Source organism: Lutra lutra, chromosome 3 (assembly GCF_902655055.1).
Source record: "Lutra lutra chromosome 3, mLutLut1.2, whole genome shotgun sequence".
NCBI lineage: Eukaryota > Metazoa > Chordata > Mammalia > Carnivora > Mustelidae > Lutra > Lutra lutra.
In genome coordinates this window covers 143025519-143053378 of record NC_062280.1, presented here as the reverse complement: position 1 = coordinate 143053378, position 27860 = coordinate 143025519, and the positions used below count along the sequence as shown (strand labels likewise).

At 37.3% G+C, this 27860-nt stretch overlaps 1 protein-coding gene across 7 annotated transcripts; it reads right to left on the bottom strand.

Moving 5' to 3' along the window:
- Window positions 1-78: 78 nt before the first annotated feature.
- ESD (esterase D) lies at window positions 79-24686 on the bottom strand. 7 transcript variants are annotated; one of them, XM_047723445.1, is made up of 10 exons: window positions 24547-24682; window positions 22302-22468; window positions 18726-18844; window positions 18054-18142; window positions 14017-14115; window positions 12227-12351; window positions 11067-11186; window positions 9526-9624; window positions 7136-7303; window positions 79-983 (listed from the first exon to the last, which is right to left on the bottom strand). In XM_047723445.1, exons 3-10 carry the CDS (start codon window positions 18821-18823, stop codon window positions 903-905), a joined length of 879 nt encoding a protein of 292 aa, XP_047579401.1. In that variant the 5' UTR covers window positions 18824-18844; window positions 22302-22468; window positions 24547-24682; the 3' UTR covers window positions 79-902. The 7 variants fall into 7 exon arrangements, with proteins under 7 accessions (XP_047579401.1, XP_047579399.1, XP_047579400.1 ...); XM_047723443.1 differs by lacking the exon at window positions 22302-22468 and adding an exon at window positions 20569-20607 and having other exon boundaries at window positions 18726-18855; window positions 24547-24672; XM_047723444.1 differs by lacking the exons at window positions 22302-22468; window positions 24547-24682 and adding exons at window positions 20569-20607; window positions 24441-24519 and having other exon boundaries at window positions 18726-18855.
- Between the last annotated feature and the right edge of the window lie 3174 nt (window positions 24687-27860).

The window sequence follows — 27860 nt, the reverse complement described above, 5'->3', positions numbered from 1 at the left end:
ATGTTAACTACATGGATTTAAAACTTAAAAAGTGTATAATCGTCATGCTTCTCCAACAGAAAAATCTTTTTAAAGTTTAGTTTCAAAAGTTTATTCATTAAGTTCTTAAAGGAACACAATAGGGTACTTACAGAGACTGGTTACTATTATTGGTGAGCTCACCAAACTAAATTTCTCCATGTAACTGAAGGAAAATAATGTGTTTACAGTAACATATGAAACAACTTTCCTTATATAGCTATTTTCAGATTGAATCTTATTGTTTAATTCTTGTCTCTCGGGAGATTCCAGAAATCAAGGTCCACAAATCTGTTTGGCTGAAGAGATAAGAAATTTCAGTGGAATGGGTTTAGGAAATCTGGCTTCTAATCTTAGCTGTCTCACAAATAAATGTGTAATGATGGGGAATTTACTTAACCTTTCTGAGCCTACTTCCTTATTTAACAACACATAGTTATTAAATGCCTATTAAAAGCCAAGTAGTTGCTAAACACTTAGAGATCTAACAGTGAACATAATGAAGACAGTCCATGCTTTCACAGACTTCAAGTCTGGCAAAGTGAGGGCTTTAGGCTAAATTACTTCTAAAACCTGTTCCTGAGTTAGCATTCTATGATTAAAATGGGATTATATTCATATGTTCTGTGGTTTGAGGTTAATACAACAATGATTTTCAAATGACCTTGACAAAGTTGTAAAGTTTTAAATATTTCCCATATGAACACTGGTAGGATAACTTTTAAATCATAAGCAGGTTTTACATATTTATCCATAAAGTGATTCAACTACGGAATGATGCATTTTTAGCACTATGAAATCAATGTCTTGAAATCATTTTTCCCTTTCTATAATCTTGAGCAAATTTCATATAATCTTGAACAAATTCTCTTATCTGAAGTTTTTCATGCATTCAGGTATTTTGCATGATGTCTGATGTGATCGGTAATAAAGGTTGCAATGAAGTAGTAGCTATGATCATAACCCTAGAAGACAAAAGAGAGAAATGGTAAGATATTTACCAGTCAAAAACATCGATATTAAGGATGTTAAATATATCTCTCATGTCACTTAATTTTCTTGTAAATCCTGAAATTACTACAGCATGAGGAAGGTTTATAATCAAAATCAAGCTTATAAGTACTTGTACTTCAACATTTTCACTGGACACACTAAAAGAACAGCAAAAACAGGAAGAAAAAGAAACACGGCATAGCCTAGTTTCTAGATGCTGCCATTAATATGCAAAGAGAGGAAGTAACACACTAGCTAAATGTACAGTATAAACAGGCGATCTTATCAACAAGGAATAAAAGAATTTAAAGAAGTCAGGAACATAGGCAAGAGGTTTCAACTCACAGAAGAAACACACTAACATCGGTAAGATGGAAAATATTAAAATACAAAAGAAGCAAACAAAGACAATACAGAGAAAGAGCAAAAACCCACCAAAATGGTTAAAATTGTTTGGGAAGTCAAACAGAGCCATCATAAGTCTAGTTAGGAATTTTACCTCCTACACAAGACAAGCATATCACATCTTTATTCAAGGAAAAAGGAATAATTCATCAAACCCTGACATCCCTTAGCAATAAACCACACTGGGTAAAGTCAGTAAACTATTTTGAAAACTATTCTGAAACAGAGAGAAGATGTAATAAACACATCTTATGCTATCTGGTTAATAAAAACCACATCTAAATAAATGGAGAGGAGATGCTTCCTTGGGGCATCCTCTGAGTATAAGAAGACACTTTCAAAGGAAAAAGAAAAAATGAAGGTGGGAAGAACCTAAAGGGTTTAATAAATTCCAGGTAATTTGGGGGCGGCCTCCCTTCCAAAACACAATGAAATGTGGTTTCTGCCTCAACACCTGTGCATGACAGTCCCTAACGTGACCGAGTTGCTAACCTCATGTAGTTTCACAGAAGTTTAATGCAGTGCACAGTTTCAGGCACACAAGGGATACCTACGACTATTCTAGTTATTATTTATTATTGTTATTTTATTAGAGAAGTTCCAGGATAAAACAAAGTTATAATTTTGCGCTCTCAGGAGTATACTGCAAGATTATGGTATATTTTATCTAAAATACAAAGCCATTGTCCATAACTTCCAGAGTGATATTTAACAGAAGATCCACTTTTACAAGAAAATAGAAAATGGCCTATCCCAACATAGCGAGAAAGATTTTTTTTTTTAAGAGAGCGAGCATGTGTTATATGAGCAGGGGGTAGGGCAAAGGGAGAGGGAGAGAGAGAGAGAACTCAGATTCCCCACTGAGCACAGTGCCCATTGGGGGCTTGACCTCTCAATCCTGAGATCATGATCTGAGCTGAAATCAGAGTCAGACACCCAACTGACTGAGCCACCAAGGCACCCCAAGATTTTTTTTTAAATGTCAACTTAAAGGCAAGAGAACAGATTAAACTTCTGGCATAAAAGATGCTTATATAATTTGAGCTAATTTTGTCATTCTTGATTGGTTTTCCTGTTCTATTTATTGATATTATTACATGGGTTAAGGTCCTTTCACTGACTTCTTTGAGTTGGTTTGCTATGTTTGCTAAGCAGCTCGTGCAATTCCATAGATTCACTGACCCTTGAAGGAGCCTTGGTTTTGTCTTGTACCTCCCACTTTAAATGGAAAAATCATCAGTAGCAAACTCTCTTAGAGTATAAAAATAAATGAACACATTCTTTCAATCTTCCCTCAGCTCTCAAAAAAAGCAGCAGTGCCCCAGCAGTATGATGAACACCTATTCTAACAAGTCATGTTTTCCCCCACATTTTCTAGACCCAGTTAGAAAAGCTCAGATATGCATCCCTGGGTTATTTAGTTTCTTCAGGATACAAAGAAGACCCCTGAAAGGTGCTCACTTGTTTATTTCATAAGCACATCCTGAGAGTCTCTGTGCTGGCTAACTGCGCTAAGCAGGAGCACACAGGGACATGAGATCCCTGCACTTCTGGAATTCTCAGCCATGTTCTTACTCTTCTCTAACACGTACTGCAGCGGCCAAAACAGCCTCTGAGTCTTTGAAAAGGGCCTGAGACTTGAAGAGGTGGGATAGATAGCCTTGCTTCAGTGATGTTTCTGGAAGTTTCTGTCAGGTCACTGACAATGTAACTTCAATTAACTGGAAATAAGACATATGAAACTTCGAAGTAAGATCTGATCTTTGAACGCTATCAGAATTCTGCTGTCTAGTGCTTTTTCAATTTAGGTTTGCTAAAGCCAAAACAGGAAAAGGTAACAGACAAATATCCCTATGCACCACACTTACCTCTCAATTATTTTTCGGACAGTAGAATATAAAAATAGATGGTGAGCACTTAACACCAAAAAGAGGTAAATAAATAAAGTTGGGTAAGTCATGTACATGATTGTAATAATTCTCGATCTTCCTCCTTAGTTCACATATAGTCCCTGTTTTTCTCAGTCTACTTAATGCTTCACTGCTCCCATTTCTTTTTTTAAAAGATTTTATTTATTTACTTGACAGAGATCACAAGTAAGCAGAGGGGCAGGCAGAGAGCTGAGGGAGAAGCAGGCCCCCCGCCAAGCAAGGAGCTTGATGTGGGGCTCGATCCCAGGACCCTGGGATCATGACCTGAGCCGAAGGCAGAGGCTTTAACCCACTGAGCCACCAGGCGCCCCCACTGCTCTCATTTCATAAGGAAAAATAGTTCTATTGTACTTATATGCCAATGATATGGCAGATACGACTCTGAGACCTGAGGTCATCTGAAGTCAGTCAAAGTTGGTCTGAAAAACTTTAAGGCAGCTTCTCCGGAGCCATGCCCAGTCATGTCTACTCAGTTGCTCATTCAATTACAACTTCGGACTGTATGGTTTGCTTTTAACCTGTACTTGCCGGAAGGAAAGTAAACAACAAATTCTGTCTGAGCTAAAGATTGTGGCTGGTAATTTCAATACTTTCCCACTTTTTTTTTTTTTTTTTAGAACTGAATGTTTTGTCTTGACTCATTAAATACACCCAACTGTGTTTTTTTAGTTGCTTAGGATATAAGCATTTCAGATATAAATAAGTTGATTTATTTTGTTCCCCTCTAAGAATTTCATCAGTATTTTATTTCGATGCTGATTTTATAACAAACTCCAGAGATCTTTTTTTGTCTTTGCTGGTAGGCTAAAACTTGATTGTTGGTAGTAACAACAGAATTTCCTGGCACCGGCTCAGGGGAAGAAGAGGCATCCAACACTGCTGGTGCCAAGAGACGATTCGGAAAGAAACACGGTTTATTACATTACTTATAGCTATCGTTAATGTAGTTAAACACACTACTTCATCATCAAAATTTGTATTTGGATTTCTCAGTTGGTTATTGACTACAAACATGCAATTCTGGTAAGTGTTTAAATTAACCTAAGAAAATACTATTACTTTAAAGATGGACACTCAGAGAAAACAAGATAAATTTAATATATTGGTTTTTGACATATTTTCCCACATGATCTATATATACACAAACATATACATGTAAATATATTTGTAAATAAATATATCATATATATGTATGTTATTTACATGATCAAAATATTAGGGGAATTAAATTTTATTATTTTATTATATATATAATCTTATATATAATACATAATTATATATAATCTTATATACATAACCTTATATATTATTATATATAATATGTATATTATTTACTTGATCAAAATATTAGGGGAATTAAAAAAAACAGGGAGACTGCTGTGATTTGTTGTATAAAGTTAGATCGCAGGTTATACATGAATTCTCCTTGTGTTAGCTAATTCTATGCTCCTCAGGAACACTGCTTCACCTTGCTTGGGAATGGTTAGACTGATCACAGGAGGACGTGCATTTCCATCCAAATGATCTTGCTTCCAATTCTGGTTCTACTGTAAACTAGCTGTGAGACCTTAGATACATTAATACTTTTCTGAGCCTATAAAATACACAGACAGGAGCCATATATGCAAACCTATGGCAAACTTAATGGGGAAACACTGAAAGCCTTTCCTCTAAGATCAGGAACAAGACAAGGTGCCACTTTTGCTACTTCTGTTCAACATAGTACTAGAAGTCCTAGCTAGAACAGGGGGGCAAGAAAAAGACATAAAAGGCATACAATCTGGAAACATATAAAATCATCTCTGTTCATAGGTGATATAATCTTATATGCAGAAACCGAGGATTCCAAAGTAGTAAGGTACAAAAGCAACACACAAAAATCAGCCACATTTTTATACACTAACAATGAACAGTCTAAAAAGAAAATTATGAAAACAACTGTATCATTCCACTTATATGAGATACTTAGAGTAGTCAGGTTTACAGAGAAAGTGGAATGATGGTTGCCAAAGGTTGGAGGCAAGGAAGAAGAAATAGAAATTAGTGTTTACAGGTATAAAGTTTCAATTTTACAAAATAAAAAGTTATGAAGATGGATGGTGGTGATGGCTGAACATTATGAATATATTTAGTAGCACAGATGTGTACATTTAAAAATAGTTAAGACAGAGGGGCACCTGGGGGGCTCAGTTAGTTAAGCAACTAACTCTTGATTTCTGCTCGGGTCATGATTTCAGGATCCTGGGATGGAGCCCTGTGGGGCTCTGTGCTCAGAGGGGAGTCTGAGGATTTTCCCTGTCCCTCTCCTCTTCCCCCTCCCCCGCTCGTGCTCTTTTCCCACCCCAAATAAATACAAAAAACACTTTTTTAAAAAAAAGCTAAGGTGGTAAATTTTATGTATAGAATTCTGACACAATAAAAATGTTGAAAACAAACAAACAAAAAAACCCCCCAGATAGACAGGACAGCAATGGTCGCTCATTTGGTCCCATAAGGATAAAATGAGCTAATGCTGTGAAAACGTCTTGTAAACTGAAATGTGCCACACTACACACTGACCTAGATTTAGCTGGACATTTATCATCATAATTATACATTTTATTTTATTTTTTTTTATTTTTTATATTTTTTAAGATTTTTATTTATTTGACAGAGAGAGATCACAAGTAGACGGAGAGGCAGGCAGAGAGAGAGAGAGAGGGAAGCAGACTCCCTGCTGAGCAGAGAGCCCGATGCGGGACTCGATCCCAGGACCCTGAGATCATGACCCGAGCCGAAGGCAGCAGCTTAACCCACTGAGCCACCCAGGCGCCCCTATAATTATACATTTTAGATCAATGTGCCTGACACAGTACCCTAGAACATGAATAAAATGTTTTTTAAAATCATAATCATTTGTAATTTACAGTGTTCGCTTTTTCATCCTGAAATATTTTGTTTATATTATATTCCAAAGCTTGTGAATAAGGGATTTTAAAAAACTAGAAAACTAGAAGTAGAATTTCTTTAATTTAATGATTTAGCATTGAGGTACGTAAGTAGTAGAGAGTCAAGAGTCTTTTAGTCAAAGAAAACTTGCAAACCAATTGAAATTCAGTAATTATTCTTAAACCACAAAAAATGCCAAGCAGCACAATGGATAGATTAGCAACTAACTCAAACAGTATAAAGTGCCTAAGTGTTCATGAGACCAACAGTTCACAGCTCCTGAGGCTAAGATGTGTATATAAAGTGGAGAGTAATTAAAGTAGAAGCTTCTACTTGCTATTTACTGTGTAAACAGCTCCGTGTCAAGACAGACACAGCCAGTAAAGCTGCACTTGAAGTCGTATTCAAGCATAAAGCTTCTTGTTCTTCACTGGTTCTATGGTGGGACAAAAAAAATTATACATACTTTTCACTTCTGAAAGCTTTCCTCTTTCTGTGGGATGTGTTCCTAAGTTAGTAAGAAGGCTTTCACTTTAAGTGTCTTGTTATAATTAAAAAATTCCTTACTAGAGGTAGCTTTTCAAATTCTGAAATATAAAGTATTATGGAATCTTGCTTATTTATTTATTTAGAAAAAGAGTGAGTGAGTGCGGGGAGGGGGGTGCAAAGGAGAGGGAGAATCTCAAGCAGACTTGGAGCTGAGCACGAGCCAGACATAGGGCTCGATGTCACAACCCTGAGATCATGACCTGAGTTGAAATCCAGAGTCAGATGCTTAACTGACTGAGCCACCCAGGCACCCCCGGAATTCTGCCTTATACTTAGTTACTTAGAACAAGCTGAGGTTTCCTAGTACTTGCCTCTTGTAGTCTAAAAACAACAGGGACTTTCTTTTCAGTACAGGCAGCTATGAAGTTATCAGGTAGTAACTGTCCATCTGTAAGGAACTGGTCATCTTTCCCTTGATCAATCAGTATGTCCAGCTGAGAACCTGGGTAGGACTTCACAAGGTGGGTAGCATCATAAGCCTAGAAAAAGAAAAATACTGAAAAATAAATTTGAAAGTGCCCAGAAAGATGTTCTTCAAAACAGACTGCAATAAAACCAAATAGAAATTTAACGTTATTTAAGCTCTAAGGATGATTAAATCCGAAAAATGCTTTCTTGTTGTCTTGCCTGGTTTTTATTTATAAGGTCTTCAGAAATCTATGCCCCACTTATAGCCTCTTCTTTACTTCTAAGCAGTCCTGGGCCAGTGGCAAGAATTCTGTATCTCAGCACTCTTCGTAGAAGAGACTTTTTTCTCTTAAACCTTTGAGGTTCTTAATAACCTCTCCACTCCAAAAAGAACAAAAACAAAATTGTAATTTTTTATCTTTATAAATCCCTCCACAAATTGACTATTTCTTCTAACTTATTTATATCTTTTCTATTTCCAGATATCTTCTATTTCAAATAGTCTATTTTGTTGCCTCTTCTTTTTGGCTCTAATTCCAGACTTAAATACATTCAGCCTTCTCTTCTATGGTCTGTTGAACAGCACCAAATGTCTGCTATCCCGGTGAGCTTTCAGGAAGATTTAATTTAAATAATCTGAATCATATAAACAGCCCCTCAACATTTGTTATCTGAAGAGCTGCCACTAGATACAAATGTATATTTCACCATCCACCTTTAAGTATTCTTGATTATTAATATATATTCAGTAGCCATAACTTCTATGCACCAAATAAGACAGACAAAACCCCAGATTTCCCTTCTAAAGTATTCTGCTTTTTAAGACTTGCTTTCTTTAATCTTATAAGGGGACAATCGAAGGGGATCTATAAAGTCCAACTAGTGCTAAGTTCCGTGATTTCATACTTCTGCATGGCCTCCTTATTCTAACAGTACATTAAATGATAGCCTAAATGCAACATAATTAAGATGGTAAAATCGACTGTCCCTTAGAGAAAAATTATATAATAAGATTCCTTTATAGGTTACCTGTGCCTCTACCTCTCCCCTCCTTTCTTCCAACCAGTTCATCTTTTCCTTTCTTTTTTTTTTTCTTTTAAGATTTATTTATTATTTGACAGACAGAGAGAGTGAGAGAAGAAAGTTTAAGCGGAGGGACAGAGAGAATCCCAAGAATACCACTTGCCGAGTGGAGAAGCCAATGCAGGGCTCCACCCACAATCCATGAGATCATGACCTGAGCTGAAATCACAAGTCGGACGCTTGACTGAGCCACCCAATGACCCCACCAGCTGGTCTTTTACCCAACTCCCATCAGAGCCTAAGCTCCACGTGGATGAGAAAGGTTATCACCTTTGTGACTTAAGATCGCAAACTCTACACAGGCTCTGCACAGTAGCCAGGACCCCAAACACCCAAGTGCATGCACTGTCAGCTCACAAAGTACCTAACAGTAATCACTTCCTGCATTCTTCCACTGTAATACAAATCTAAGCCTAAACGAAATAGAATTCTAGTCTGGTGACTCAAGATTAACCCTCCAATTTGTTAGAATTTCAATGACCCATCTTAAATAAAATTAGGATCCATGTGTGAATGACCCTGAACACACAACAGTAGGACAAAAAAGCTTTTTTCTTCCTTCCACTCAAGTATTTTCTACTTGTTAACATGCACATGATGAATGAATGCATTTGCAAAATATTCAAACTCTTGGCAATGTTTGCAAATAGCTTATTTCCGCACAAAAGTCACACAGGTCTCGAGAAAGAGCCATTTTTTAAATTTTCATTTTGAAGCATTTGGTCCCCTGCTTGAAAAAGCAATCTTGCTATTGGGGATGTGCACATAAATATACATCACACAGTATCTATTTTTAAAGACTTTAAAGCCTGGAATTTAAAATCCAAATCTGAGACATGCTGGATTTTGAAAGAGATATGTGAAATAATTAAAAGGCTAGGACTCATGCTTCCTGTGTACTTGGTTAATAAGAGGCGAATTCTAAAGTCAGCAATAAAATGTGGTATTTTCTGGTAATGTTAATTTAGAAACAAACATAAACATTAATCACTCACAGAAAAAAGAATAGTTTCGGAACATCCACCACAATTCAATACAACTAGAAAATAGGGCTTTTTTGTTGTTGATATCGTTCTACATATATGCTTTTGTTAATTATTTTAACTCTGGATCTTTCAGTGAGTTAGGAATATAATGTCTGTGGTGTGTAGCTTTTTCACAGGTTTGAAAACCTAAGAATGAGTATGAAGACAGCCACCCCAGTACCTACCTTCCATTTACTTTGATCTGTTCCCAAATATCCACTAAAGGCTTTTTTGCCCCAAGGACAGAGCACTGGGTTGCAAACGGGAGCAAATGCCGACACAGACTTCAGAACGAAAGGAAATTTAAAAACAAGTTATATTTTGCGAAAAAAAAAAAAAAAAAAAAAGAACATTTGCAACTTACTTAAAAACTCACAAGTTCATCTGCAACTTGCTTATAAACTCTGACTTGCCATGAAAACTTCCCTGTGAACAATTTTCTGTTGGCTAGATGAAGGACGCAGACTGCATGCCTCTCCGTATACAGCTTGTGTGTGTTCCGTTAAAAGAGCTAATTAACCATATGTGCCAACAGACTGTAAAGCAATACCTTACATTTTTATTAAATAAGACACAAACACAAGTTTGTATTTTTTCTACTCACTTTTTCCACCTAAAATTAATGAGTAGTACTACAGAACCGTTTATAAGCACCTTTGTGAACATGTTATTAAATCAGACACACATTATTTCTCTTAAGCAGGGCCAAGAAAGCACTGAGCAAAGCCCTTAAATGTTTGTGTTCTATGCAGTCCTGTTTTTCACTGGATAAGTGTCAGAGATGGAACCGTTCAGTTTCAGAGCACTTATCAAAGTATGTGTTTATCAATGTCTACTACCTTTTTTAAAGGACAAAAAAACAACCGAATCTGACTTTCTCCCTTGGATGTAATAAACTAATTGCCTTATGTACAAAAAATAGAAAATAAGGCCTTAATTTAAAAACCTACCGTCAAGACATGAATTAGCTCAACTTTATAATAATGCCTACTAAGAAAAAAATATCTGGTGCCACAATAAGAAACCGCTATAAGAAATGCTGTCATTTCTTAAGGACACACCTGAAATGGCTAAGACGTTCTTTCTAAGGGAAGGAAATGCATTAAAGAAATCTTGAGCTATCTGATAGTCCTGGGATGTTAAAGACAGATGCAATCCTGAGATTATCACTATTTCATCGTTTCCTTTTTCAACATGACTGTAGGCAGCCCTGACCAGGAGGACATTTTACATATGGTGGTTATTCCAACTTGGCTTCTTTAAACAACAGAAAGTAAAGCGACACAGTTTAAAATAAATGAATGGAAAGACTGAGTGTTATTCTTCAGTTAAGCTGCAATCCAATTTTCATCAGAGGCAATGAGAAGAGAGAATACTTAAACTGTTACAAATCATGAGTATCTTCTTCTACCTCAGAAAATCAAAGTCAACTTTATGCGGGGGTTGGGGAAGCCTAGAAGACTACAGTTTGAATAGAAGCAACAAAAATTGTTTTATCATATTTCTAGTAGACCAACTGTGATAGAATTCCTATACTTCTGATTCTGGAGCATAGAATTGTGTGGTCAAATTTTATACTTTTCCCCTTACAGCCCCATGAAACTCCCCACACTAGGAACGTTTAGTCCCATAAAATAATATCTTAATTTCACTCTTTGAAATTGTATTACCCTGACTTGTATTACCCAAGAGAAATACTTGCCACTGAAAGCTTCGGTAATCTTACTTTGTACTTTCCAGGATTCTTCAAAGCACAAATCAGAGCTCCATGGCCTCCCATGGAGTGACCAAAAATAGACATCCTTTGGGGGTCCACTGGAAAATTGGCATTTATGAGCCGGGGAAGCTGGAGAGAATTTAATAGTGTGACAAAAGATGAAAGAAACAAGTTTAGACTTTTTCAAAGTCATATAAAATAATTACACAATTAACACTTCCAAATCACAGTCCCAAAATACTACGAGCTAATAAAGATGAAAAAAAAATCTCAGGTAGAGAAGGATTATTAACGTATCACTGGAAAAAAGGAATCCTCAGAAAGCAAATTAAAGATGATGCAGAAAGAGCCTTTAAAAGTGTCTTAACTTTTGGTCTAGTAATTTCACTTCCTGGCATCTACTCTAAGGGAAAAGTCCTTAGGGAGAAAGAATTATACATACAGTCACTGTAGTAAAATGTATTATGATAAGAAATATATGTAAATATGTAAACATCCTACATTAGGGAAAACTAAATATGACATATGACAGAATATTATGCAATTATTACGGCTATGTTACAAATAGAGTACTCAAAATTATCTATTTTATTCAACTAAAAAAAAGAACAAGATGAAAAAATTTTTACAACTGTATGAAAACTGGTCATACAAAAAAAAGCCTAGAATATACCAGGACATAGTTATTATTTGGGGCATGGAATAATTGGTGATTAAAATTTTATATTACTGTTTCTGGGTTTTTATGGTATACATATTAATAATTAAAATAATAAAACTTAGAAAAATAAACTGCACAAAAATATTATTAACAGAAGCAATATTTACCCTTACCCTTTATAAGAAAGCCTTAGTTAATCAGTATAAAATACGTCTGAATAAACCAGCTGCTAGAGTTTTTTCATATATTGTTTTCTATGTATACTCTGGGTAGTGTACATAGGTATCAATATAATTATTACCCTCTTTAAAATTGTACTTAATTTAAACCGTAGTAAATAAGATTACCTACAAGGAAACTTTGGAATGTTCACTAAGATAATCAATAAATCTGTACCAAATAGATTCAACAGTTCCATACCCTGATTTAAAATTCTCAGGACTAGAGAGACTTTGTGTCCCACACCAAACTACTGGCAATCGTCGATTAATAAATACAATGAAATTACCTCCTCAGTTACATAAGAGTACATTCTGTAGTTAGTTTTCCAAGGATCTTCAGTGGCATCCACATAAAATCCAGCACCGGTGCCGAAGTCCCAGCTCTCATCTTCTCCTTTAATATTGCAGCCCCCTAGCAAGGACATATCCCGTGGTCTCATCTACTCCATGTTTAGTAACACTCTTTTAAATGAATCTGACAGTGCATTTGTATTTGAGCTGTTCACCAAATATTGCAGTTCTCTGCCTTTTGGGGCACATACGCCCTGGCCCTCTTGTCCCTGAATGGGGCCACGTGACTAGTTCTAGCCAATGAGGTGGGAGAGGGAATACCCTTCTAGGCCGGAGAATTCACTTTACTAAGGTCAGGCACACTGGCTTTCTTTGCAGATGAAGTGCCCTCCTATGTATTCTGAATATTTGCTTCTTCACGTTTACCTGTCGAAGGATTATACCCTCTCTCTATTCTTCTAAAACGTGTTGAGATTCCTTCCCTGAGGACCCTCCACTATTACCAAAACTTCTTTTCTCTTAGAAGGGAAGGGAGAAAAATGCTTGTGCTCAGATCACTATCTTGCACTGAAAACACTTCCTATGAACTTTGGAATCATTCCATTTTATTTCCCCTATTTATTCATCCCTCAGTGGGATTTTCTTATAATCTTTAAAAATTTATTAGGTTTTATTTTATTTTTTTTAAATTTTTTAAAATTTTATTTATTTATTTATTTGACAGACAGAGATCACAAGTAGGCAGAGAGACAGGCAGAGAGAGAGGAAGGGAAGCAGGCTCCCTGCTGAGCAGAGAGCCCGATGCGGGACTCGATCCAGGACTCTGGGATCATGACCTGAGCCGAATGCAGAGGCTTTAACCCACTGAGCCACCCAGGCGCCCCTAGGTTTTATTTTATATGCTTGCAGGTGGTTAAAAAGCCAACTACTGGGACTATTAATAGAATCACATAATATGTAGTTTCAGGAAAATGACCTCTTCATGATATTCATTACACTCATCCACGAACACGGCATTTTCCCATTCATTAAAGTCTTTGTTTAGGATTGTTAGCAAATTTTATATTTCTTTAAAAAAATAAATCTTCACATTTTACAAGTTTATTCCTAAGCATTTAATATTCTGATGCTGTTCAGAATTAAATTTTTTATTACATTTCTAATGAGATAAGTCTTGCGTTGGTGTATATGTCCTGTGAAGGAAATGCACTACTTTCCAAGGCCAGCCACTTATCTTCCAGATAATTTTAGCTCCCATTTAATAAATTCTATTTCCTGAGACTTCTAGGGTCACAATGTAAGTTTTAACTCTCTAATGGACTGAGTTCTCAAATATTTGATAGTTTTATCTCTCTAAGGTAAGCATGCTAGTTATTTATATTAAAACCAATACACATGAAACTGTCTGATGAGCAGATGAGAAAAGACCATAATTTTTATGTGACAAGAGAGTTAACCTATGGAATAGAAATATTTTTATGCATTTTGGCACTAGTGCCAATATGATATATTAACTAAGTTGCTCAGTCTCTGTTTTGCAGTGTCTTAATCTATAAAATGGGAATAGCAAAAAACTCTCATGAGAGTGAGGTCATGAGCAAGATTCACAGTGAGGAAAATATATAGCATGGTATTTTAGCGTACTGATATCATCTGAAAGATTAATAGAGTTAGTAGCCAAAAAATAAAATAAGTAAAATATAAGGTAATATTACATTATACCACTTATGACTTAGTCTGAAAGATTTGTATTTCTACAAAGGATCTCTGGACTGAGAACACTTACGAGGACTGGTATCTGGAGCAATGATGATGAGGCCATGTTCGGAGGCAGCTTGCTGATAACCAGCCTTTGATATAAAATTTTGTTCTGTGCAAGTCAAACCTGAGGATCAGAAATAGTGTTATTTCATGCTACCCTGTGAATGGTTTATAAGATGTAACCCTTTTATAATGCAGGAAAAGAAGCTCATTTGGTATTATTAAAACACTTTTTAAAAAAAATAATTCTAAAGGAGACAATAAAGTTCCCTTTCTCATAAAATTTACAATAATATTAATCTAAGAAAACTGTTTTACGTTAAATGCTCCCACCGCAGTCCTTTCAAAGTTACTCACTAAAATTTCAATTATCGAAATCCTTAGGACCAGAGATATTTGGGAATTCAGAAATTTTCAAACTGTGGAATGGCAATATGGTGTGGAAGCCAATGTGCTCTCAACCCCAGTGGAGTGTTGTCAGACATGCTAATGAAACATGTCACTATTCCTGCATCGAAACATAAATATTCATGATAAGTCATCATAATACTGTAAATGACTCAATTTTTATTTTTTTATGTATGAGTAGTCCTCAGCAACAAAATTCAGCCTGATCATCTCTGTATTCCTTGCTGTTTTAAGGAGAAATGGTCACCACATACCTTCCTTAAATTTTCCAGCTGTTTCTGCCCTTTTCCCTAGGTATAGCCTCTTTATTCAAGTGATGGAAGAGATGACTGAATCCTCTCATTACAGAAGGGCCAAGAATAAACCGGCAATAGATGGATGAGCTAAGTACCACATAACCCAACGTCCTTTTTCCAGTGGCCAATGCTAAATATCCCCCTACATCTGATAATTAGTGACATCAAAGCTTACTAGTATGCACAATGCAGTATGAATGAACTATGAGACACTTTTATAGTTTCCATTTATCCCCTAGTGGCCAGCCAGGGGCTGATGAAATGGTTGCTAGTGAAGACTAAATTAATACATGATTACAAGATACAAAGTTACAAGTATCATTGGATGACGTGTTCACGTTTAACGTTAGGATGCACATACTTTCACGAGTCCTGGCAGGAGAACAAAGTCCTTGGTTGTCCACCATGTTCCTTCCTAGTACATCTTCCAGAGATACAGATGCCTCATCATGATGGAGAACTACCCCAAATACTGATAAAAGGGCAGTGGTCTTGATGACAGTGTAAATGTATTCAGAGGCAAGGTAACAGGGTAACAAGAATGGGTTTTGGATTTCAGACAGGATCTGGTTCTAGAGATGTTACTCACTTACTGGCTAACCAAAATCAGGCAGGTAACTTGAATATTCTGAGCCTCAGTTCTTTCATTTGTAAAATGGGGATAATATTGTTATGATTATCTCATAGCATGGCCGTTGAGGACTAAATGTGACAATGTAAAAAGCCTTGAGTCATGTCTCAGACCCAGTGCACAGTGTCTTACACTTGGGAAATGTAAATGTTTAGCAACCAGAGAAAAATTCGTCTTTTTTTCCTAGTCAAAACACAAATTCTTTGATGAAGGTATTAGGAAATGAACTGCAGACTCACAGAAATAAAGATAATTCTACTAGCAGAATTACTCTCAAGAATATAAAGAGGGTTACTAATTAATATTAGTATTAGTATACTAATCTTTATCAACTAAGCTTACTTTATATGAAGAGCTTTGGGGATTTTTTGGCTAACAGCTTTACTGAGGTAGAATTCAGAAGCCACAGTATTCACCCATGTGAAGTGTACAGCTGCGTGACTGTTGGAATACTGACAATTATGGAACACTACCGCTATCTAATTTTAGAATATTTCTATCACCCCAAAAAGAAAACCCATACCCATCAGCTGTCACTTCCTATTTTCTCCTAATCCCTGCCTCCTCAGCCCTAGGTAATCAGTCTTTATGGATGTTTGTTCTGGACATTTCACATATATGGAATTTAACACTATGTCATCTCTTGTGGATGGCTTCTTTCACCTAGCATGGTTTCAAGGTTCACCCCGATGCATGCCGCATCTGTGAGGACTTCATTACTTTTTGTTGTTGAGCAGTAATTCCACTGTGTGGCTATACCACATGTTACTTATTTAGTTAGTTGACAGACCTTTGGTTTGTTTCCACTTTTTTGCTATTTTAAATAATGTATAACGTAATATATGGACATTTTTGTATGAGTTTTTAAATGGACACATATTTTCAATTCTCTTGGGTATATGGCTAATGAAGGGCTGTTCTGATGGTCACCTTGACTTGGGAGATGCAAACCATGCCATCATGACCATCTTTTAGAATTTCAGTTCGGAAGCTTTCATTCAGTTACCTTAGTAATTTTAGAAATATAACAATTGATGTCAGTCTCTCTGCCATTGTTTTCCTTCACCTTATCAGGAACCTAATATCCTGAAATTCTTTTGCCATTATTTCTCAAGTGTACAGTCTGACAACCTTAATTTTTTTTTTTTTTTTAAGAATATCAAGCCTTAGGTTCCAAGGTCTATGTTCTTCAGAATCTCACTATGGAAATTGTCCTGTCATGTGATATAAACACACACAAATTCTGTTTTTTACTCACAAAGCTCAAATGACTGGTCTTATTACTCTAGTACCTCTTACACAATATCCTGGTACTTCTGATCTAGGTTATTATACTTAGAGCCAGGAGAAAGGACTCCAGCAGCTGTCACCAGGAACCACATGCAAAAAGAACAGCGGGAAGATTAAACACAGCACTGGGCTGTAAGTCAGAAAACTTGTTCACTGTCACGTGATACTGGTCAATACCTAAGTTCTCGGGGTCTGAGAAACAGTTACCTATTCTACAGATTACATGACTTCGAAGGCCACCATCAGTTACACAATACTGTTTCTAAAACAAGCATGCACTTTTGTTCTTGTTGCTTTTGGCAATACCCAATGCTCCTCCTGCAAAACCAGTTTGCTTTTTTCAATCACAGAAGTGGTTTGTTGGTTATAATCAGATAGACACTCAATTTTTACCTTTTATTTCTTTTTATTTTTTATTTATTTATTTATTTATTTATTTTTAATTTTAAAGATTTTATTTATTACTTATTTGACAGAGAGAGATCACAAGTAGACAGAGAGGCAGGCAGAGAGAGAGAGAGAGAGAGGGAAGCAGGCTCCCTGTCGAGCAGAGAGCCCGACGCGGGACTCGATCCCAGGACCCTGAGATCATGACCTGAGCCGAAGGCAGGGGCTTAACCCACTGAGCCACCCAGGCGCCCCTTATTTTTTATTTTTAAAAAATTTTTACCTTTTAAAATGAAATGTTTATTCTCATTTTAAATGACTGGTATTTGGGGCTTTTCCTTGGTAAAACACACGTAAGAGAGGATTTATTAAAATCTAAGCTATAAGCAATTTTAAAGTAACAAAAATAGCACTCTATGATATAATTCGGTATCTATCAAGTCTCTCCTTATGTTTGCTTCTAAAGATAAAATGCCAAAAATGTTTTGTGAAAAAATTAGCAGATAGCTTCAAACTACTGGTGGCAAAACCTAACTCTCTCATATTTCATTCTACAGTCTTTAATATTCACCACTGATTAAGAAGCTTTAGTGTTCTTCTGTGATTTTCCTGTTACCAGAGGTTGAATTAAAATTCAATTAAAACATTCTAGAGAAGACTATAAGAACTTACTTGTCTATAGTTTCTAATTAGCGTATCATGGGTATTCTGGTTTTACCTAATATTGTTCTATTTGAGTGGTAAAATCTCTACAAACTTCAGAAATTCTTAGGTAAGTACAAATTAACTTTTCGAAGCTCTCGCTATTGAGTCCAGAGTTTTTCATTCTCTATTAAATTACTTGGTTTAATTTTAAAAGAAGTGAAATAAATATAAATCAGTAGGTCTGAAATTATTCTCAGCATAAAGTAAGAGTAGACTCTAAGTGGCTCCTAACATCTTTTACAAATGGCTCAGCAAGCATACCAGTAGGTCAAGATAAAAGAGTAAGATAAGGCCGTTAAAAAGAAAAAGGAACTCCTTCCTAAAACTCAAATGTGTAACACTTACCAGACAGCCAATACAGTGCAGGGCATTTTTCAGTTTCTGCCTTTGGTGGTAAGTAGATACCAAATTTCATTTTGCAGCTCAGTTCAACACTGTAATTTTAACAACCACGACAAAAAAAAAAAATCAATGCCTCTCACTGGTTAAAGACAGAAACATAAAATAAGTGATTTAATGTCCAAAATCAGTAATTCCATCAACATTTAAGGAATATACCTTGGCCCTTAAAGAAAAAATCGGGCCAAATTAGCATACTGATCAACCTGGGTCTTTGCTGTGCACGGCATATATCATTTGGGGGTGGAGGGGAGATAAATTAAAAGAACAAATGTAATACCCTCAATGTAGCACCAATATTACTAAAAGAAAAACTGCTTTTGTTTATAAAGAGATGTGTGAAATAACAAGGTTTTATAAAAAATAAATCCTAAAGATCTTATATCACATGTTTGTTCGTGGGGACTGAAATGTACCATATCTTTAATTTGTTCTTTGCCATTAATATCTTACTATAATCATTAATATCACAATGAGGTAATTTTGATAAAAACCACAGGTATTTTTCCATGTAAATGGTAATATGTGTAACAATTATCTTCCAAAGGTCTATTTAAGAAATCAAATAGATGGAAGCAGAACGAGAGATACCTAAAATTTTATCCTCTTGGCAGTTACCTGTCATGTTCAAAAACTTTCTGCAACCCTTCAAAGCACTTGTTGCTGGAAATCTCCTTCAATGCCATTCTTCCTTTATTAGTAAAGATTAATCTCATTAATTTCTAGAATATTCGTTCCTGAAAAATTTGAAACAAAACTGTTTTCAGATGAATTATCCAACATACAACTGTTTTCTACTGAGACTATTTTTTTCACTTGCTAATTTTCCCTGATAAATAACATTAAGAAACTGACTCACACTTATGCTTGTTATGCATTTTAGGAAACTTTAGTATGTCAATACTAATTTATCCAGTAGGGTAACAAGCTTTTTCTTTTTGTGGACTGCCCCAAATTCTTTTCAGAAAGAAGAAGAATATATACTAATTAACTACTTTAGCTCAGAAGATCAAAAATTGTTAATAGTTTACCTGTCAACTGTAGCAAAGGAATCAAAGAATTGGTCTTACTCATTATAGCTGATTTTTTAAAACGGGAAGAAAATGATGTCACCATAATGATTTGGTAACAAGAAGTGGTAACATTTATTGAGCATTTACACTGTGATCACCATTTAGCTATATGCGCACCCAGATCGAATTCCTTGTGCTATGAGAATGTTTCTGAGAAAGTGATGCCCAATTTTTAGATCAACAACTCTCCTTTTAAAATGAACCGACAAGTAAAACATTGGTGAATTAAAAGTGCAGCTTATCGATGGGAGATTTTGAAGTCTGGTAATTCCTTTCTCTGAGACAAATCTTTTAAATGTTCATACATAATTTTAAAGGTAAATGTTAAAATACCACTCGTTATTAATTTTTAATAATACAAAAAAAGGTCAGTAAACTATCCTTACCAGAAGTGCCTGCTTAGCGAAGAGGAACCAGCCTGTTTCTGATGTGTATCCCTCAGGAAGGATTCCCTTCCCCTCCTTATTATAAATCAGTAGCTGTACACACTAAATAGAAAAATCCTCAGACACTAGGGACAGGTATTACCACTCTTGTGGTCTTCTCTGTGAATAAGTTCCACACAACTTCTACTGACATTCTCAGTAACAGTCTATTGACCAGTTGTGGTGTTAGGGTTACTCTAAAAAAATACGTAACAATAATCTTAAAAAGTTAATCTTGGAAATGTCTTTGCGAAATTCTAAATAAGATTAGTTTCAAGCCTACATTTTAGTAATTTCCTCAGTAAATCTAAATACTAAATACTCAGGAAATCTAAATATTTAGTTTTGCATTGGAAAGCTGGGATTCGAGCCAGGAAGCCTGACATCAGAGCCCCTACTTTTCACTGCTGTGCTCTCCTGCTTCTTTGGAGGATCTTTACATATTCTCTTTTTTAGATGCTCTGAGATTGACTATTAAAATCCTATTAAATTCATAGGATTAGGGTTTACGATTATAGAGAAATTACCTTCTATTCACAGGTTTATGCATTTAATCTGTAAGAGATCAATTCTTAACAAACTGCTTACAAAGTTTACGAATTATTATTAACTTCAGCTATTCAGCTATTGCTCATGATCCTGGCTTAAATAATTCATGAACACACACATGTAATTTTAACATACTTACATGAGATGAAGGAATAGAAATTTTTTGCTAAATCAGTCTATAAGAATGTCCTATTTTCTTAATTTTAGTAAGGGATATGTCTGCTTTCCCACGCCATGGCACACTGAGTATATATCTAGCACATAAGAGATAACTAATAATTATTCGTTGAATTAATGAATAATTTATTTTATTCACTTCTACCAACTATGTGAAAGTTTTAAAAATCAGCTTGTCCTTCATCTTTTCTGTTCTATGCTTTGTTATTTATCTTTTTTAGTAAAGCACTAGTCTTACTACTTGCTTTTTTTGCCTGCACCAAAGGATAGATGATCCTGAAAAAATAAAAAAAGAAAGACCAAGTGGCTTATAAACAGGACATACTTTTCACAACACAGGTTACACAAACATGTGCAGGGCACAACACATTCTGAGCATAGACATTTTCTTGCCTTTACCCTGGCTAAGGCAGCATGGCAAAAGCTGAGGAACAGCATCACTCCATTATCTCAGCCCCTAATCTAACTACCTGGATAACCTATTTTGCCACAAGGCAGGTCGTTCTGTCAAAAACTTCTGCTGGAACAAGATCCCTATGAAGAAAGTTGTTGGGGGGGGGCGGCGCCCGGGTGGCTCAGTGGATTAAGCCTCTGCCTTCAGCTCAGGTCATGATCTCAGGGTCCTGGGATCGAGCCCACTATTGGGCTCTCTGCTCAGCCCGGCAGGGAGTCTGCTTCCCTTCCTCTCTCTCTGCCTGCCTCTCTGCCTACTTGTGATCTCTGTCTGTCAAATAAATAAATAAAATCTTTAAGAAAAAATAAAAGAAAGTTGTGGGCTTTTTCCTTTTTAATTAAACAGAAAAAAAATTTTCAAGTGTCATTTGTTAGTACAAAATATAATCAAACGCTGAGGGGGAACAAAACAGGAGTGGGGGCTAGAAGAGTAGAGAGAAACAGAAAGCTTAGAGCTGTCTGGCTAAGACGTGCAGATGGAACAGGTCATGCAGGGAGAAAAGAGGGAAAAGAAAAGGACTTCAGGACTGCTGGGCTGGCAGGCTAGAAAGGATGAACTGCTGAGAAAAATGAGAGGGCTTATGAACGACACTGAAGGGACTGCTGCGACACTGTAAGAAATAAATAGAAACTTAGTACATATGAAAGCCTGTCACTATCATTTGTCTGTCGGATGTCTTATTTCAGTTCTTGGATATTTTGCAGGAGAAATGGACTGAAAGAGTGGGACAGAATAGCAAAACACCAAACAGATCCCTTTCCCAAGAAAAACCCCAAACAAAAACAAATAACGACTTCATAATGCCAGTGGGTGTTACACAATTTTTCTAGAGAGTCAATGAAGTGAACAGCAATATTTTTCAGCGAAGAAAGGTTTTCTCAAGTGCACTGCCAAGCCAATCAGGTAAATACTATTAAAGAGAAATCATCTTTATTCATGAAGCATTTATTCCCCCAGAAGGCCAACTTGTCAAAATCTTAGTTTTTCTTTTCTTTCTTTATTCAGGCTAAATGCCATCCTCTTCCAGAAATCTCTATATATTCACCACTCTTTTCTTCTTTTGATGAGCCCCAGAAAGTGTCTATCTCTCCCTGTGTTTTGTTCCCATTCTTCCTGATTCCTTGTGGACTTTGACCCATTTCTTCACTTTCAGGGGTCTCCACCGGCTTTTACAACCTACACAGGTCTCCCCAGCATCATCGGATTATGGCTCTGCTGACCATCACATCTCTGTTCAAATCCTCTCTTCAGAGAAAACTTGCGATCTGGGTTCTTCCACTCCTCCCCCTTCTCCTCCCATCTTCCTTTCCTTTTCTCTTCGCATGCATTCTTTCCCTAACTCCCATTCCCCATGTTTCAACCACATTTCCTAAGTGGAAGAACCGAAATCTGCATCTCTTGACCCAATCATTCTCATGCATTAGTGCCAGATTTCAAAGGTCTTGCTACACCCTTCTACCAAGACACGCCACCAGCTAGTAAAACTCAACACATCTAAAACTAAGTGTGGGGTCACCTGGGTGGCTCAGTTGGTTGATTTCGGCTCTTCACTCTTTCAGCTGATTCACTCTCGATTTTGGCTCAGATCATTATTTCGGGGTCCTGAGATCCATCCCCATGTAGAGCTCTGCGCTGAGCCTGGAACCTGCTTAAGATGCTCTCTCTCCTCCCCGCACTCTGCCTCTCAAAAAATAAAAATAAGAAATAAATTTAAAATTGTCTATCTCCCATCTTCAAACCATTTTCTTCTTCCCTTTTCTTGCCTCTCTTTTCATCCATGCCTGTCTTGCCCAATCTATGTGTAAAATCTCTTAAAGCTACCCCTGCTTTTTATTCCCACTGCCACCATGCTAATTATACAAAAGAAGTTAAAACTTCGGCTCCTACTTTGTTTGCCTCTTGTATGTCCCACTAAAATCAATCCTGCGTGGAAGCTGAGGGCTTTAATACACATAAGCTTACCGTTTAATGGGTACCTATACACACACATTACATATTCAGGCCTAATGTGACCTACATGCAACTGTTAAGTCATTTTGACTTATTTTTATTTGATTTTTAAAAATTGTGATAAAAAACATATAACATAAAATTTACTGACCTAACCATTTTCAAGTGTATAATTCAGTAGTGTTAAGTATATTGTCAATATTAAAAACGTGGTTAGCGGGGCACCTGAGTGCCTCAGTGGGTTAAAGCCTCTGCCTTCGGCTAGGGTCGTGTTCTCAGAGTCCTGGGATCGAGCCCCGCATCGGGCTCTCTGCTCAGCGGGGAGCCTGTTTCCCTTCCTCTCTCTCTGCCTGCCCCTCTGCCTACTTGTGATCTCTGGCTGTCAAATAAATAAATAAAATCTTTAAAAAAACAAACAAACAAACAAAAAACACGTGGTTAGCTTGCCCACATCACCAGCAGAGGAGAAATCTTGGCCATCGCCAAGCTGTAGCTGCTGCTATAGGTGTAGAAGGAATCCCACTCACCTAGTGGTTTAAAATCACTAAGTCACTGAAATGAAATTTAATGTGAATGAAAGTCACTGAAATGAAAGATAACTAATTATAATTTTATTTCAGGTGTGATGCCATCAAAACTTCCTAAAATTGAAACTATGAAGAACTGACAGAAAGATAAAGATGAAGAAAACTCCATATATACTTTGGTCACATTTTAACCATGTCAAGCCAGTGTCTCTTTTCCTTTATAAAAATTCACATGGCTGGCCCATATAGAAATTTTTAATCCACCACGGAGGAAAAAATATAGCACCCATGAATACCAAACACCTTAACTTGGCTTTCAAAATTGTCTCCAATGGTCCCACATTATTTTTCTGGCCAAACTTTCTATTATCTTAAGTCACTCAAACTCAATTATGCAGAATCCGAGGATAGTTTGGATGTTTCTACTGGGCAACTCTATTCAATGCCATGGTGTTAACAGTTTCAGAGTAGGTTCTAGAGCCAGACCCTCCAGTTTCAAATTCTGGCTTCATCACCTACTACACTCATGACTTTAGACAAGACAGGTAATCTTTCTATGACTCATTTCCCATCTATAAAATGGGGATATAATCTGACAGAGTTGCTCCCGAGACTAAATGAGTTAATTCATTATCGATTATAACACTGCAAGCTACGCATACAAATGTTAGTTATAATTACTCCAGCAACCTCAAATGCCCCCCACAGTCCGCTCGGCGACGCCATCAGGCAGTGACCTCCAGACGCCACCAGAACTCGGACAGCATTTACAACACGAACAGACTAACAAAGCGCTTGCACGTGCGTGAGCAGGTGCGGGTTTCCCCGGTTCCCGGGGCCCTGAAACGCGCTCCCGCAAGTGCTACGACCGCCCTGGGTTCTGTTTTTCACTAAACTGGGTACAGAGCTACTTCATGCGGTGGCGATAGGGTCAAAGGGCGGGACAATCTGGGCAAAATGGAAAGAGCTAAATAAACGTAGCTGGTTCAGAGACCGCAGGCCCGAGAGCCCAGCGTTACACCAATGTGGAGGTTCAGGGAAGAAAAGAGATTCGGCCCGAGGCCTGCGCTTGCCGCCAAGATCCTGGCCTCGCCGCCCAACGCTTGGCCTGCAGCGTCTCTGGGTCGAGTTCGGGATCCGGGCCGCGCAGTTCCAGCGATTGAGCCTGCTCTACTCGCCTCTGGCCTCAGCTTCAGCCCCGACCAGGCCCCGCCGGGTCCCGGGTGCAGCCAGAGCCGCAGACGAACCGAGGATACCCAGAGACCTAGCCCGACAGAGACCTACCTCGGCGACTGTGGCAGCGGGAAAACTAGCGGCAGCCAGACGGCGCGGAAAGTCGGGGCCTCATCATGGCCGCCGGGAGCCAACGTTTGGGGTCGCCCAGTCTCGACCCCGCCCTCACAAGACCTGCTCACTTTCGGGTCCCACCCCCTGCGTTCCTTCTCCGGGGCCCCGCCCCAGATGCGGCTCCGCCCCCAAGGCTCCACCCTCTCTCGCCAAACACTTCTTGGTCCAATCCTTTTGAGATCCCCCTCTTGTTGCTCCTGGTGTGGACTTCCCGGTCGGGGACCAGCCTGTCCTCGCGGGCTCAGGCTCTTTCCAGAGGCCTGAGGTCTGGCCCCAGTTAAGTGGTGGAAAGCATTTCCAAGTAGTCTTTGAGATTATTTTAAAACAAGATTATGTTACAGTGTCTGGGAGCCCCCAGCCCATAAATCTTTCTAGTTCATCTTCTTAGCTGGAGTTCAGCAAGCGTCATTTTTATTTTTTGTTTATTTTTTATTTTATTTTAATTTCAATATAGTTAACATAGTGTTATATTAATTTCGGGTGTACAGTATGATCAACAGTTCCATATATACCTCGGTGCTCATCAAGAGACATGTTCTCTTAATCCCCTTCACCTATTTCATCCATCCTCCCATCCACATGAAGCGTCATTTTCAAATCTCCAGTGACAGATTCATAGGAGACACACTCCACCAATGTTTCCTTTTTCTCCCTTCTCTGAATTATTAGTTGCTGGTTGATAACTTACAGCAAATCGCTTAATTTTTTTATTCTTTGACTTTATTTAATTTAACTGATCATGTGTGTACTTTGCTTTTTGAGAAAATTAAATGTGATCACAAAAAACCTTTTTTTTTTCTTTCTTTTAAATCCAACTGCTAGACTGAGTGTAAATAATACAATCTGAAAGGCAGGACTAGTTTCATGGGTGTGTAAGCTATAGTACAAGGTGCTTATCTCAGAAAGACCCTGCACTTGGTTTAATTCGCTGCTTGGTGTAATTATTTCCTGTACCACGTTGTTAATAATTTTTTAACAAAGTGTTCCCATATTTTCCTATTGCACTGAGCCCTGCAGATCATGGGGCTGACCTGGAGGAAAGGACTTGTAGCGGAAATGACCTCTGTTGGAGCTGACCGTATAAACATGGATGCAAGACAATGTCCTGTGGCTCATGCCCATTTTTGCCATAATGACCTGTGGACTGGCCTAAGCTGTGGCCTGAACCCGTGGAACTGTGGATCAATTGCAACTTAGTCCCAAAATAATGTTTATCTAATAAAAATAAAGATTGTATTCTGAGAAACTATTGAAGTGAAAATTTCTTTTTGCTTTCTATTACTTTTAAATATAAATCACTGAAAGGGGAATGTTTTTCAAACTGAGTTTCATAACTAAAACAGAATACGCATGTATGCAGTTATTTAGAACTGATAAGATATATTTGAAGAAAGTTAAAGGGTGTTTATTTAATAAAATGATTGTTGTGGGATACAGACCAGCCTAACAATTATGAGCATGTAGTCTTTTATGAAAGAGTTCTTGTGTTATAAGTATAGTATGATAATAACCAGGACTAAAAGTTATTTAGCTCAACATAAATATTATTACAATAGATCCAGTAAATTTCTGTTTCTTCTTTGAAATATTTTCTACATATTCATTCACATATATATGTATATGCACAGAGGCAAATTAAGCTGAAATAATAAATCAAGATTGATGTTTCTAAAATGAAACTGGTATTAAAAAATGGATGAATATTAACTACTTAAAGAAATAGACCAAAAATTCTCTGTAAATATGTGGTTGAGAATATTTAAGGACTCCGAACTAAAATAAATAGGATGTAATCTTAGGGAGTCAATAAAGAGATGCAATGAATGCGAAAAATTCAATTCTGCTTAAGGTCTTTGAGAAAGGAGATGATTTTTGGAGAGCCTGGAAAAGGCACTATACATGAAGAATGGTATAATCTCTAGGGCATCAGCACTGTCCTACTTGAGAAGTGTTCTTATGGCTTTTCCACAGATTTGATTAGCATTTCTCAACCTTGACACAATTGACATTTAGGGCCAGATAGTTCCTTGCTGTGGAGAGCTACCCTGTGCATTGTAGGATGCTTAACAGCATCCCTGCCCTCTGCCCACTAAATGGCAACAGGACATCCTTTACCCCCAAGCTGTGATGCCCACAATGTCTCCAGATACTGCCAAACAATTTGCTCCTATTTGAGAAAAGCTGGCCTAGGTAAACGTTTTTCAAAACTCCTTTTATTCTGATTCTGTTCTCATCTAGTGACATTGTAGAGAAGAAGAGCCTTCATTATTATTTAATAAATCAGAATTTATATTAATAATGCATTAGACTCTGGAGAACCTAACTGGGGTGATTCATTCTCTAAGAGACTGGTCACCTTTGAATGTGATACCCACCTTGCAAAATTGAGTTTCTAAATGTGTATCACTGGACCAGATTTTGAACCAGGGAAACATAACCCAGTATTGCAAATGTGTAGCCCTATGCCAGAATCACATCTCAACTTTGTTTTCTTAATTCTAACTACACAGTACAGTAGAATGAGTACAAATGAACCTCAGCAAAGATCATCTAACTCCCACGCTCATATTGACAAATGTCTAAATCTCACATACCGTTTTCCCTTTTATTTCCCAATGTCATTTTTTTAACTTGCTTATATCCTAAAACCTGTATTTTTTTTTCTACCACACATTCATAGTAACTGTTATTCCTTATTTGTCTCGGAAAGATCAAGAGTGACATACAGATGGCCAACAGGTACATGAAAAGGTGCTCAATGTCATTAATTACCAGAGAAATGCAAATCAAAACAACCAGATACCACCTCACACGGCTTGAACGGCTAGAATCAAAAAGACAAGCAGTAACAAGTGTTAGTGAGGAGGCAGAGAAAGAGGCATACTTGTGCGCTGTTGGTGGGAGTGTAAATTGGTGCAGTTGCTGTGGAATACAGTATGGAGGTTCCTTAGAATGTTAAAAATAGAACTACTCTATGATCCAGCAATTCCGCTTCTGGGTATTTATCCAAAGGAAACACACTAACTTGAAAAAATATCTGCACCGTGCAACACTGCCGCACCTGCCGCCACCTCCCCATCGTGTTCATTATAGTATTGTAACAGCTAAGACCCGAAAACAACCCAAGTGCCCCATGCGTGAATTGATAAAGAAATGTGGTGCATATATACACACAATGGAATATTAATTAGCTACGGAAAGAAGGAAATCTCGCCATTTGTGACAAAATAGATGGGCCTTGAGGGCATCGT